General features: G+C 41.4%; 1 protein-coding gene and 1 pseudogene across 2 annotated transcripts in view; one reads left to right on the forward strand and one right to left on the reverse strand.

Moving 5' to 3' along the window:
- The window catches only part of LOC102883032 (sterol 26-hydroxylase, mitochondrial), a 30,809-nt gene extending 15,628 nt beyond the window's left edge, over positions 1–15,181 (reverse strand). The window contains exon 1 of one of the 2 annotated variants that reach the window (XM_025043322.1): positions 14,455–15,181. In XM_025043322.1, coding sequence (XP_024899090.1) covers positions 14,455–14,724 — 270 coding nt within the window. In that variant the 5' untranslated portion in view covers positions 14,725–15,181. The remainder of the gene's footprint in view (positions 1–14,454) is intronic. The other variant, XM_006906713.3, reaches the window with a different exon arrangement.
- LOC112475476 lies at positions 12,612–12,730 on the forward strand (annotated as a pseudogene).
- Positions 15,182–15,477: the final 296 nt, after the last annotated feature.

Here is a 15,477-nt window from a genome sequence, read left to right on the forward strand (position 1 = left end):
GGGGACTTGATGGCAACTAAGGTTGTCAAAACTTTTAAGCCCTTTCAGACACTGGAGCATGAATCAGTATGGTGCCAATTTCCATGGGTATGGCTGAAAAATTATTTTAACTGGATTGGACAACGGGCTGATGTAATTTTGAGAGTGTATTAGGCTTTTCCAGAGAAACAGAACCAAAAGGTCTGTCTATAGCAGGTCCTCAAATAATATTGTTTATTCAACGTCATTTCCTTATGACATTGAGGAAATGCTGTAGAAACTCAACTCTTGTTTATACCAATCAGCTCATGGTAAATTGGTTTAATTATATGTCGTTTCTCTTAAAGTCGCAGATCCTAGCAACACACTAAGTGGAGACTTACTGCACATGTATATACAGAGAGATTTATTTTAGGGAACTGGCTCATGCATTTGTGGGGGCTGGCAAGTCTGAAATTTAGAGGGCAGGACAGAAGTCTGGAAATTCTAACAGGAGTTGATGTTGTAGTCTTGAGTCTGAAGGCAGTCTAGGGGCTAAATTCCTTCCTTCTGGGGATGTTAGTCTTTTCACTTAAGGCCTTCAACTGATTGGATGAGGCCTACTCACATTATGGAGGGTAAACTGCTTTACTCAAAGTCTACTTTCACAACAACATCTAGACTGGTGTTTGACCAAACATCATGGCCTAGCCAAGTTGACATATAAAAGGTTCATAGTGGATGAGCCCTTTTGAGCCAATATACATACTGAGTGGTTGTACGGATACTGCTGAATATATCATGGGAATAGAAGTGTTCAGTGCATGTAATTCTTCTCTTGATTGTAAAGGACGTTCCCAACGAGGGAATGTCACATATAGAACAGTGGTAGTGGACTGAGTGGACTGCCAGGAGTCCACCTAGTTCTCTCAGCTCAGCCATGGGGTATCGATAAAGTAGGACAGGATTTCAGAGAAAAGGAAGGGATAGCAGGGAAGATCATTGTCTTAATCAAAGATCTAGTACACACAGATGTACTCAAGAAAACTATCCAACAGACTATAGAGACCACCCTTAAACTTGGGCTAGTCAGCGCTCATAAGGCTTTTGAGCTACATGTGTCAGTGACTAACAATTCTGCAGACTGGAGCCCATGGCAAACGTATGCCTATTGACTACAGTAGACACCTTTTCAAGGTATGGCACTGCCGTCTCTATCCACAGATGGGGGAGCATACTAGTCAAAGACCCTTCCTTACATGAACCGTGCTACATATGCAGATTCCTCAAGAGTATCCAACCAGACAATGATGCCACCTTTGCAGTAAAAAGTACCCAGCAGTGGGCACCTCCCTGGGTCATTTGTTGGACCTTACATGCCCTGGATTATTCCCAGGCAGCAGATGCCACTGAAAGATGAAATGGACTTTAAAAGGAAAAACCTAAAAAGATAACTGGACAACCAAAGCTCAGCTCCCAGTGGAACATACACCTAAGAAAATCAGTTTGGAATATTTATGTGGCAATTCACCAGAAGGGTACCTCCCATTTAAACAGAATTTTTCATTATGAGTTGGGGATGTGGGAAGAGGCTCAGATAGGCTGTAAGGGACTCAAGCACTTAATTAACTCTCCTCATTCTACCTTTTTCTTCCCACACCTACCCCTTGGGAAACCAGGCTATGGAAATTTGTAAGCAGCAAGAAGAGCCAAGGTGTGAACTGCTCTAATTTGGTGCTTCTTTTGCCACTGGCTATGCAAGCTGCTCTTGGGCAATTATGGATAGTGATGATAATCATCATGACTATGAGGTGACAACTGAAGTAGTCCTGACATGGCCCACATGTCAGGGGGTGGGAGATACTCTAGGACAGTTTGAGGAACACAAGAAAGAAATGACTGAGGCACCTCGGGAGAAACCAGGGCTCACGTGAGGGTAAGACACAAGAAGGACTGGGACAAAGTGTGGAATAATTACTGAGGGTCTGGTCACATGGGTGTGGAAGGAGATGAGCACCTCTGGCTTGTGAGACATTAAGGGTCAACCCTTGTCCGTTGTGGGTGAAAGGAAGGACTATTAATCTCTCTTCCTCAGTTCTTGTCTACAGGGCATCTGGTCGACTTGACCCAGGCTGCTACCACCCACCCTCGACTGCTGGCCAAAGAGAATCTGAATCTAAAAACTTTTAGAAACTTCCCAAGAGCCCCTGACTTCAGAAAGAATCAGCCTTCACTAAAGATGACAGATAGAACAGGATTAACTTTCTGAACATGGATTTGATCTCTTAAGCCTCATCCTGTTACCTCTTCTGTTCATTTGCCACAGGTTGATATAAATTCTTCAGCATGGGTGGCACAGGTAATCATACTGCCCAGGACTTCTAGGGGTCAGCTGAGGTGGGGTATACATGGTTGCTGCCACATCTAGTTGTGGGGTGCCTGGCTACAGCCTACACTCCAAATAGAACCTACAGAGAACCATAGTTGTGGTGACTCTCGTCTGATGTTGCCCAAGACAAACAGAACAGATTTGGTACAAGTTCTTATCAGTAAAATTAGAATATCTATCTGATGGGGTGATATATGCCCCTGAGAAATTTTGGCCGATACATGAAAAGTCAGGGTGGAGTTGCAGGGCAATCTTGAACATATCCATACATGAGAAGATTTGAGCCATACCTCAAGAACTCAAACCTTATATAAGGACCTATTAAGAGGCCACCCCTAACTCACCTCTCTATCTCTTCTGGGAGGCTGTCATGAGAGTTTCTTATCATTTCCTGGGTTCTGATGAGACGTGGGCTTTCGGTCCACCCCTACAGGAAAGAGCTGCAGAACATAAAGCCCCTTAGCTACTGTCTTGAAGGGTCTCCTTAGCAGCAGGGTACCCTGCAACTCACATTACAGTCATCTGGTTGGAGAAGTTCCAGTGGGAGGAATAAGGGTCACCAGGAGCTGGAACCTTTGCCTTATTCTTCCTTTCACTACATAAACACTAACATATCTAAATCTAAATATGGCTTGTTGTATCTTTACTAATTAAGGCAGTCGGGCCTTGGCCCTGCCTTGTCTTGCATGACATTTCTTCATTAGTTAAAAAAAAGAATTATACTATTAGTTGATCCCAAAGGTGCACTGTGGCTATCCATGTGCTGAGATCGTAACCCAAGGCAGACCATTATGACCATTATCTCAATTATAGGTATAGTGCCTAGAACTGCACTAATTTACCTCCAAGGCAAGGGGTGATAACCTGGGGTATGCACAAAGGCTGGCAGGGAGGGAATGGAGAGCTGAAATCTCATGCAATACGTTGTTCATAAACTCATTTTTTGCTGTAGCAAAGTGCCATAGCTTTCAGATTTTCAAATGGTACGCTGCAAATTTAGGAAACTTAGCTTTGGGTGGTGAAAAAGATTCTCTCCTGAACTAAATTCTAATCAGGCTCCTTTTAGCCCTCTTCTCGACTAGGACTCAACCTTGGCCTATAAAACCTTTAACATGCTAACATAGTTTCTAACAGCTCCAGGTCACCTCTAGAATGACTGTCACTCTCCTAAAGTGCCCGCCTAGGGAAACTCAAGGCTGCCAAAAGAATTCCTGCTTGTTCCAACCAACATCTGAAGATAGGGCTCCTGTCCCCCAGTCTCTGTGGGAGGGCAGGAGCCTAACTTCAATAAGATAAGCACCATTTAGCAAACCCAGGAGTTTCACAGGGACCAACTCCTCTCCTGTTTTTTGTAATTTTTCACTTCCTTGACTCTACTCAAGCCCCTGCTGATACTCCTCCCCACTCCCTCACACTCCCTTTAAAACACCCAGTCATCTCTGCACAAATTGGAATGGAGTTTATCTCTCTGTCCTGCTGTCAGTAGTTACTGAATAAAATCTGTTTTCACCACTTTAACTAATGTCCAGCTATGCTTATCTTTGACAGTTGCACGTACCTTAAAAACTCAAAAAGTAATACTAAGCCAAAAAGTAGAAACAACCCAAATATTATCCATCAACAGATGAATGAATGAACACGTTGTGGTATATCCTACAATGGAATATTATTCAGCCACAAAAAGGAACAAAGTAGTGATACATGCTATGCCATGAATGAACCTTGAAAACATCATGCTAACTGAAAGAAGGCTTTCACAATAGACCACGTATTGAATGAGTCCATTTATATGAAATGCCCATAATAGGCAAATCCCAAAAGTAGATTAGTGGTTGCCAAGGGCTGATGAGGGAGGTCAGCAGCATAGGGAATGTAGTCATTACATGGGAAGTATAAGGTTTCTTTCTGAGGTGATGAAAATATTCTAAAATTAATGTGATGGTTGTGCAACTATGAAGATACTAAAAACTATTTAATTATTAAATGGGTGAATTGTATAATAAATAAAGCCGTTACAAGAAAAAAAAAAAAAAAAGAACATTAAAATCCTCCAAAATTTCCCCCTGAAAAAACTGATACTGCATTGCAATGTTCTGTTTTCTTACTTAGTGACCTGTTTAGTTTACTGTTATCAGGCTCCTTAGGCAGATTGTCAGCACAGCAAAACAACACTAAAACAACAAGTAAACAGCCCTGAGGACAAAAGTGAACTAGCAAATACCAAGAACTGTTTTGCAAGTGTCAACAAACCTATCCCTAAAAGCTAGTAGCCATCAGTTGGAAAAACAGGAGAGATCTGTCAGATGCCTACACTGACAAATACCAGGAAGGAGGCCCATTCAGGGTCAAAGGTGAAGAGGAGTCCATCTGGGACAGCCAGGTCTCCTGTTATCAAAGTGTTGTCAGGGTTTTAGCCTCAATCCCCTCATAAGAGTGGAATTCACATTTCAAAGTGAATGAAGGTGCTAAATAATTAACACCATTCCCAGGTTTTCTTTGCTCCAAATTTTGCCTTGAATGATCTCCTCCAAGCTCAAACCAAGCCAGTGGCACCATCTGGACTCATAATGAGCAAAATTACTTGTATTTTGTTATTATGAATCTTTTAATATGAATAATGAAAGAAAATAACATTATAAACATCCATGTACCTACCCTCCAGAATTAAGAACTATTAATATTTGTCATACTTGCTTCATATCTTTTTAAAAATGAAAACATTTCAGATACAAATTCTCCTTCTTATCCTTCCCTTTGCCCTTCCTCCGCAAAGCAACTTTTGAATTTGAAGTATATCCTTTCTGTCAATGTTTAAGTAATTTTACTACATATATGTATCCAATGATAGCCTATAGTATTTTTGTGTGGTTTTTATTTTATAGAAATAGTATTCTACTATACATATCATTCTATATTCAACTTTGTTTTTGAGTTCTATATTGCTACATAAAAAGTTAGTGCATTTTTTATGACTGTTGTATATTATTCCATTATATGAATATATCACAATTTATTTATCCTGGTGGTGGGCATTTGACGTTTTTCTAAATTTTTTATTTCACAAAGCTGCAAACAAACACACAAATAAAAAAAACCACTTTTTTGTGCAGTGTGCAGCCACCACTTCGATAATCAAAAAATGTGTTTTTATATGAGAAGGCAGAACTGTCATAAATTACCAGACAGTTGGACAGTAAGAATGTCCTTCTGATTTTGCACTTGAAGAGAAATAATAAGTTGAGGGTAGAGGAAGATCCAAGAATGATCTAAGAAAAGGCATTGCCTGGGATGCCCCTCAGAGAAGCTGTGAGGAAAACTGAAGGACTGCTCACCTACCACCCACAGCCCTCACCCACCTAGAGGTAAACCTCAATACTCTGAGCACACCTTGCCTACCAGCTGGGCTGGGCTGGAGGACAATGAGAGTATTCTAAGAACAAGGAATGGATGATCAGCAATAGATGCAGAGTTGAAAAGGATGTCGATACAGAGGAGACACTAAAAGTAAGGACCTAGACAGAAAAAGAGGAAGGGCATCAGAAGACCTTAAAATATTACGTTGGACAAGGAGGCACTTGGTCAGACATCTTTTTATCTCCTGCTCTCTGTGTTCTTTTGATGTTGAACTATGCCTGGGCAGGGTGAAGCAAGAAGAAACTCCGGTGGAGGTCCATAGCAGTCCTGCAATAAAAAGTAAGTCTTCCTCCTAATTCTCACCTCCAGAGTCCAAGACCCCCACAGGCAACCATCATTACAAATTTCTTGTGTCCTCCAAGAAATATTTTATGCACATACAAACATATAAATGTATATATACACCTTACACTCTTTTTTATCTGCAAATGATGACATGTTATCATTTCTTCACATCTCCTGTCAAGTGATTCATATTAAAATACATAGGTCCACCCCTATTCTTTTTAATGGTTGCATAAAATTCATTACGTGAATGTATTATAATTGATTTAATTAGTCCCCTACTGGGACATATTAGTCATTCTAATCTTTCCCAGAGATATTGCTTTCTCGAATATGCTCAAATAAATATCTCTTTATCTATAAATTAAAAATTCTAGAAGTGCAGTTCATAAGTTGGTATGATTCACATTTTTTACTTTAACATCTAGTTTCAAATTTCTCATCCTTTGCGCTTAAAGGCAGTATATTTAATTCTGCTACAGCCTTAAGGGCAACCTATAAATGTTTGCCAGATGAGAATGAAAACATGTAAGCCAAGTCAGTGTAACTGGAGAATAATCTCTGAAAGGCTTGATAGTAATGTGAGTACTGGGGAAGAAAATCCATCTAATCACTGATATTAGCCAAACCGAAGCAAGAATGTATTAACAGAATAGGAGTGGCCATTACAAAACCCAAAGAGGAGAGCCAAACAGCCAGAACTTAGCAGCCTTTATCTCTCAAGAGAGAGATATTTAACCTAATGGACAGGCATCAGAGAAGCACATTAAATCAGTTTTCTCCAAGGCCTAGATGAAATTTCCTTCTGTCTGATTATATTCCTTTAGTTCTGGGGTCCCTGCACGCCAGCAGTCCACTAATGTAGTTACCAATGTCTCTCCTTAGGTACCTGGATTCTAGGAAGAGGATGTGGTGGATCGAAGATAGCCACAGATTCTTTGACACTCTTCCCATTAAGAGGTGAGGTCTACATCCTCTCTAGAATTTGAGTGGGCTCTACAGCAGCCTTGGTGGATAATTACAGTGGAAATGATGTTGTGCCAGTTTCCAGTCCCAGGCCTTAAGACACTGGCAACTTCCACTTTCTGTCTCTTAGAACGTTCGCTCTGAGGGAAGCCAGCACTCTAGAAGAAGTCTGACTATTCAGAGACCACCATGCTGTAGGGAAGCCCAAGTTATCCACATGGAGAGAGAGAGAGATACTCAGCTGTTCTGGCCAAACCAGCCCAGGCACTAAACAGGCAATAAAAGAAGCCATCTTGGAATTTCCAGCCCTGGTATATGTGACATGGAGGAAAACTGAGGAAGCCAACCAAAAGCTAGACCCAAGGCCCAGATATATGATCCCAATTGAGCTACCTTGGCAATCTGCAGACATTCGAATTAAAGCCCAACTCCGTTGTGCTTTATAAGCAGAAATAAGCCATTTCTGATGTGTACAGCCCAAATTCTTGATCCACAAAATCATAAGCATAACAAAATGTTGTTTTAAGCCACTGTGTTTGTGGGATACTTTGTTATGCAGCAACAGATAACTAGAATAGGAAGTTTCTATGTGATTGAACCCCTGTGAGGGCTAATTTCCTCAGTAAAGAAATATGTGGACTCTCCAGTCTACCAGTTGTTTCTGTGGGTTTGGCCAATGCGGGTCAGTCCCCAATAGTCTACCCATGCTGAATGTGCTGACAAAATTTAGTTTCTGAAGCTGGAAAGCTGAAACCTGAAAGGCCACATCTAATTAATCTGCTCACCTCCCTTATTGTCTCTTTTTCATTCTATCTTACATCAAATAACCCAGATGAGGGAGCTGAGAAGAGTCTCACAAAGAAGTTTACCACCAGATATAGCCACTCCTCAGTACCATTCATAGCCCTTGGGCTGGTATGTGAAATTTATTCATTTGTCAAACATTACTGAGAACCTTCCCTGTGCCCTGGACTGTGTCTGCCACTGGGAGGACACAGAAGTGGGAAAAACATAGGCCCTGCCCTCTCAGCTTCACAGTCTTGTCTCTAAGCCATATATACAGGTGAAGATATAAAACATGTGCACCTAAATATATAAAGCAAATACTAACAGACATGAAGAATAATAGTAGGCGACTTTAATACCCCACTATCATCAATGAATAGATCATCCAGACAAAAGATCAGTAAGGAAACATTGGCCTTAAATGACACATTAGACCAGATGGACTTAACAGATAGCTATAGAACATTCTACCCCAAAGCAACAGAATACACGCTCTTCTCAAGAGCACATGGAACATTTTCTAGACTAAATCATAAATAAATGTAAGAAGATTAAAATCATATCAAGCATCATTTCCCACCACAATGCTATGAAACTAGAAATCAATTACAAGTAGAAAACTGGAAAATCCACAAATATGTGGAGATTAAACAACACGCTACTGAACAACCACTAGGTCAAAGAAGAAATCAAAAGAGACATCAAAAACTACCTAAAGACAAATGAAAACGGAAATACAGCATACCAAAACTTAAAGGGAGGGGTGCTTGGGGAGAGGAAGTTGGGTCTCAAATGTCCATGTATAGAGTTGAAAGCTGATTCTCCAAGCCCCGTGGGATTTCCGAGCAGAGGAGCAATGTAAGCAAACATGCTCTTAGGAGCACTGACATGGCAGTAGTGCATGAATAGATTGTAGGGGCAGATCGAGTGGCAGGGGAGACCAAGCAGGAGGGAGCACCCAGACACCATTCATTCCCAGAGTCACGATGGGGCTATTCACGCTGCCAGCAGAGCTGCAGAAAAGCAAGGAGGCTGACCTGGTGGTAGAGCTGTTGGAGCTGGAAATGATATCCTCTGTATTGAGCAGAACAAAGCCCACCAGGTTCAGAAGGTCACAGATCATCTGGCCTTTGATATTGATGTCCACTGGACAGTGGGATTAGAGGCTTTGAGGAAAGGATGCGAAGAGTGGTAAAAGCCCAAACTTATGGGATGTAGCAAAAACAGTCATAAAAGGCAAGTTCCTAGCGATAAACACCTACATGAAGAAACAAGAATGATCTCAAATAATAACCCAACTTTATCCCTCAAGGAACTAGAAAAGAGGAGGACAAACTAACACAAAAGTTAGTAGAAAGAAAGAAATAACAAAGATCAGAGCAGAAACAAATAAAATTGAGACAAAAAAGACAATAGAAAAGATCAATGAAACTAAGAGCTGTTTTTTAAAAAAGATAATCAAAATAGACAAACTTTCAGCCAGACTCACACACAGAAAATAAGATAAGAGGACTCAGATAAATAAAATCAGAAATTAAAGAAATGTGACAGCTGATAACCCCAAAATACAATGAATCATAAAAGACTATATAAACAAGTATACACCAACAAATTGGACAGCCTAGAAGAAATGGATAAATTTCTAAAAACACAAAACTACAAAGACTGAATCATGAAGTAAAAAATCTAAACAGATCAATTACAAACCAATGCAAAAGAAGGCATTCAAATCAAAAAGTAGTAAAATTGTCACTATTTGCAGGTGATATGATATTATATATACATAAAACCCTAAAGACTCCACCAAAAAACTGTTAGAATAAATAAATGCAGTAAAGTTGCTAGAAAGCATTCAAATCAAAAAGTAGTAAAATTGTCACTATATGCAGGTGATATGATATTATATATATAAAACCCTAAAGACTCCACCAAAAAACTGTTAGAATAAATAAATGCAGTAAAGTTGCAGGATACAAAATCAATATACAAAAATCAGTTGTGTTTCTATACACTAATAATGAGCAATCAGAAAGAAAAATTAAGAAAACAATCACATTTACAATTGCATAAAAGAATACAATGTAACCAAGGAGGTGAAAAACCTATGCACTGAAAACTATGACACTGAAGAAAGAAATCAAATTAGACATAAGTAAAAGGAAAGATATTCCATGTTCATGGATTGGAAGAATTCATATTGTTAAAATGTTCATACTACCCAAAGCAATCTACAGATTCAATGGGAACCCTATTAAAATTCCAATGGTATTTTTCACATAATAGAACAAACAATCCTAAAATTTGTATGGACTACAAAAGACTGAATAGCCAAAGCAATCTTGAGAAAGAAAAACAAAGTTGGAGACGTCATGCTTCCTTATTTCAAACTATATTACGAAGCTATAGTAATCAAAACAGCATGTACTTGCATAAAAACAGATGCATAGATCAAAGGGAACAGAAGAGAGAGCCCAGAAATAAACCATGCATATATGGTCAATTAATTTACAACAAAGGAGCCAAGAATAAACAATGGGGAAAGGATAGTCACTTCAATACATGGTGTTGGGAAAACTGGACATCCACATGCAAAAGAATAAAATTGAACGACTACCATACATCATACACAAAAATTATCTCAAAATGAATTAAAGACTTGAACATAAAACCTGAAACCACAAAACTTCTATAAGAAAACATAGGTAGTAAGCTCCTTGACATCATTCTTGGTGATGATTTTTTTGGATTTGACACCAAAAGCTCGGGCAACAAAAGCAAAAATCAACAAGTGAGACTATATCAAACTAAAAAGCTTCTGCACAGCAAAAGAAACCATCAACAAAATGAAAAGGCAACCTACCAAGAAAATATTTGTAAATCATACATATGATAAGAGTTAATATCCAAAATTATATAAAGTACTCATACAACTCAATGGCCAAAAAAAAAAAAAGATCTGATTAAAAAACGGCAGAGGATGTGAATAGACATTTTTCCAAAGAAAATAGACAGATGGCCAATAGATACATGAAAAGGTGATTGATATCACTAATCATCAGGGAAATGCAAATCAAAACTATGAGATATTACCTCACATCTGTTAGAATGGCTATCATCAAAAAGACAAGAAATAAGAAGTGTTAACAAGGATATGGAGAAAAGGGAACCTTCACATAGTCTTGGTGGGGCTGTAAATTGGTGCGGCCACTATGGAAAACAGATTGGAGGTTCCATAAAAATTAAAAATAGATCTACCATGTGATCCTGCAATTCCACTTCCAGGTATTTATGCACAGAAAATGAAAAGACTAACTAGAAAAGATATGTGTACCCCTATGTTCAATGTGGCATTATATACAATAGCCAAGACATGGGAGCAACCTAAGTGTCCATCAATGGATAAATGGATAAAGAAAATGTGATGTACACGCACATACTCACACACAATGGAATATTATTCAGCCATATAAAGAAGGAAATCTTGCCATTTACAACCACATAGATGGACCTTGAAAGAATTATGCTAATTGAAATAAGCCACACAGAGAGAGACAAATAACAAATGATCTCACTTACAGGCACAATCTAAAAACAAAACAAAACTGAACTCATAGACACAGAGAATAGATTGGTGGTTGCCAGAAGCAGGGGGTGAGGGGTGGGCAAAATGAGTAGTCAAAAGGTATAAACTTCCAGTTAGAAAAGAAATAATTCCTGGAGACGTAATGTACAGCATGGTGACTATAATTAATAATACTGTATTATATATTTGAAAGTTGCTAAGAGAGTAGATCTTAAAAGTTCTATCACAAGCAAAAAATTTTATAACTAAAAAAAAAGAAACATGATACATGAAATGACAAGTATGTGCATGGGACATTAGGGGGGCACAAGAGGGGTCACCAATTCAGACTGTCTACAATAAGAGCTACAGAATAGAGAGCCGATCTCATCGTTCTTAGGGTTGACATCTCTGAAAGATATCAATTGCATATAAACTTACATGTAAATTTAACATATATTCACATTTCATTTTTCCAGCACTCGACATTATTTTGGTTAGGAAAGAGAATGGAATTAGCGTTTATGGACTAGCATGATTTTCACATGTCCCAATTCCCAGTCTACCCCCTTAACTTCTACGATGCTTATGGTCAGCTTCCCTTATATTAATTCCACTCCTATCACTTGCGTTTAGAGGGAGGGACCCCAATCCCAGCTTTAGGACATCGCATGGGTCTAAAGCTAACTGGAGAATGCCTGTGGCCACTATGATGGGTTCAGGGATAGGCAATTAACCTAGGCCAGTCAACTAACTTCTGCAAGATGGCAGAGCCAAGAGAACTGCAGAAAAAATTGATTATCTCATGAATCTCTAGAGCAAACTATACCTGAAGGGCATCCAACTATTAGACTTTTTGGTTATATGAACCAATAAAGCTGCTTTATAGTTTAAGCCAGTGTGAGTGGCAACTAAATAAATTCGAACTGATGCAAAGTGGGTCACTGGAATGCATTCTTCCTCAATAGGGGTATTAACTCGGTTTTATAGATGTGCAGGAGTTTTACTAACTCACACCAGCCACATGTGTAGGTGGGAAAGGCTAATATATTTCTTATAAGATAGCCCAGGTCCATGGAATTCCACATCTTTGGGATATAAGAGCTAGAGCCAGGGGGCTCTCCTAAATCCTAGCCCTGGCCTCTCCTTTCAAAGGCCACACAGGACGTGGTTCCATAGTGTAGTGGTTAGCACATCTGCTTTACACGCAGAAGGTCCTGGGTTCATGCCCTAGTGGAGCCATGGTGCGTGGTCTACGGCCATGCCACCCTGAACAAACTCGATCCCAGCTGATCTTGGTAGCTAAGCAGAGTCGGGCCTGGTTAGTACTTGGATGGGAGACCACCTAGGAAGACTAGGTGCTGTAGAAATAAATACTAATAAATAATTTTAAAAATCAATTAAATAAATAAAAGGCCACACATTCCTGGCTTTCTCCTGCTTCCTCCTCCCCCTTCTAGGACCATCTAGAATTTCTTTCATAATTACTGCTTTAGAGAAAATCCTGAGCAAAACTTTCCAGTGAACTCCCTCTGAGAAATGATGAGAAATCCCGAGTTCCCATTCCTGGAACACTCACACTGGCCATCTCAAATTTCTAGAGGTCAAATCAAGCAAAGGAAGTTTATAGGACTCTGCTTTCTTGGCTTCGTTTCTTGGCGCTGACCCCAAAGGGAATAATTTTTCAACAACGTCTGAGTGCCTTGGGATCTACCCATCAAGTCTTAGAAACATTAGCCCAACAGGGAAGGTCCCAGGGGAGATGGCAGCAGCCTGGGCAAGTATAGAGAGACAGTGCTCAGTTTAGACCTTCAAATGCTCAGGATCATTTTCTCCCTTATCCTCAACTCCTACTCTAGCTTTCTCTGGAGGGGAGCTCAGATAATACCATACCCGAGCCTTCATCATCCACCTCTCCTGTCCAATCCACCCTACTGCGTGTATACCATAACCGGGACAGTGTCCATGGGCAGCCATCTTCACCTCATGCCTGCTCCAGAGCCCACCATGGCCCCTCAGAGGAACCAGGGCCCTTAGTCTAGTCTTCAAATCTCTCCTCAAAGGCCTGTCCTATCCCAGTCCCCACAGCTCTTCCTCTTTTTTGTCTATTGTCCAGCACAGCTACATAGTAACCAGTCTGTTCACCAGATCAGCTCGGGGCCTGAAAAAGAAGACCCAATAAAAGACGAACTGACTCCATAATAGAAGCCATGGACATGGTCTACAGGAGCTGAGTAGAGCTGCTGAGGACAGGACATTGTGGACATCACTCATTCATAGGGTCACCAGGAGTTGGAGCCAACTCAGTGGCATGTAACGCACACCTCCCTCTTCCCCAAAGGTATATATAAACCCCATGAGGATGTTGGCCTCATCTCATTGAATCCAAACAGTTGAAAAAGAGCCTTGGGCAGAGTGAGTGCATTAATTCAATTCATTTCCTAAAACCTCTCCAACTTAACCAACATTGAGTTTTCTAGTCTCTGCCCATTGATTCCAGTCTATATCCATTCATTCCCACCTCCTATCAGTGTTCCACTGAATAAACTCTTCTCACTGGAAATCGATTTCTTAATAACATTTCTTAAAATTGCACCGTTTCCTTAATGCCTATGATTTTGTTTTTACTCCCTTAGAAGTGACATCTTTTTCCCCCTAAGTAGAAATTTACCTCGCTAATTGCTAAACCTCTGGAATCCTCCTGAAGCCATTTCCTTTGGAAGAAGTCTGTGGCAGCCAATATCACCACACAGTTAAACAATGGATGTATAACATCTGGCAGCTTATACACTTGCATCTGTCATTCTGTTACCAAGGCAGTTCCCTCCTCTCTCGAGGTCTGTCCACTTTAAACCTAGTCTCCCAAGTCACCTTCCTAGTATCCTAGTATCGACCTGTTCACTTCAGTTCAAAGGGTTCTGCCTACCCTTTGCACATAACCCTTACAGAGTAACAGTTTAAGACCACAGCCCCAGCCAGTTCCGAGCTAAGTTTCCATGTTCTTCACTTTTTGTCCAACATCGCTCCGCCCCTTCAGCAACCCTGTCCCCGCGCACACGCCCATTCCCCAGTCGCGAGGCCCTAGCTCAGTTACCTGGAGATGGTGCAAATGCAGAACGTAGCCTTGCATTAATAGCTGGAAAAAGAAGCGCAGCTTCCCTGGTCCTGGAAGCTCCTCCAGACCCCGAGGCCTCCGGTCACCAGGCCCGGTCTCGGGAGCCTCGGTTGTCTCGGTCGCCGGGAGGGCTTTGGAGATCGAGGCCTTGGCTCTGGCCCTGTGTGGGCCGAGGCCAAAGCAGACCACCCGTGACCCCAGCAGCGGCCACCGCAGCCTCGCGCAGCCGAGCGCGGCGATGCGATCCATAGCTCACCCAGCCACGCCTTTTGACTGAAAATGCGGAGAGCCTGCAACCCGCCCAGAGACAGATCAAGAGGGGCGGGTTCAAGGGCACTAGTAGCCCCGGTGGGCCGGGCTAAAGACCGCCAGGCCCCTTACTGTTTACTTTTCCTCGCGGGCCTCAATCCCTCCAAACAGGACCTAACGAGCACACTGAAGCCACCTTCTCCCGCTGTATGCCTCCCGGCTCGGGAAAAAGACCAGCCAACACAAAGGCAGAAGATGCACCGGCGGACTTATGGAGACTCAGAGAGCTCTGACGTTGGCCGGAAAGAGAACTTGAAGTTCGCTTGGTCCTAACTGGGCAGTAGTGCAAAAAAGTTCTCAGGAATCCAAGAGGCTGACGAGGCCGGGGGGCCCCACCCAGTGAGACCGGCCCTTGCCTGACCTGCGGGTTTGCCACCCCAGGAACCCGCTGCTGAGATTAAACTGGCCGCTAGCTTTTCCTCAGGACTCCCCTCCCCCATCTCCTGCCCCCGCAGATCCCGGCGTTTGAGCGCTGAAAGAGAGAGAGAGAGAAAACAAAACAAAACGAAACAAAGGAACGGCCCAGTATCTAAGGTCATTTGATATCTGGAGCAGGTAGCCAAGCAAACAGACGAACAAATGTAAATATCAGGGATTTTAATGCAATTCTAGCCTCTCCTCCTCTTCCTTCCCCCCGCCACCTCCACCCAGTCCCAAGTATGCTAAGGCAGGGTTTTTCATATTGCAGGTTGA

Source organism: Pteropus alecto, unplaced genomic scaffold, assembly GCF_000325575.1.
Source record: "Pteropus alecto unplaced genomic scaffold, ASM32557v1 scaffold110, whole genome shotgun sequence".
In the NCBI taxonomy this organism is placed as follows: domain Eukaryota; kingdom Metazoa; phylum Chordata; class Mammalia; order Chiroptera; family Pteropodidae; genus Pteropus; species Pteropus alecto.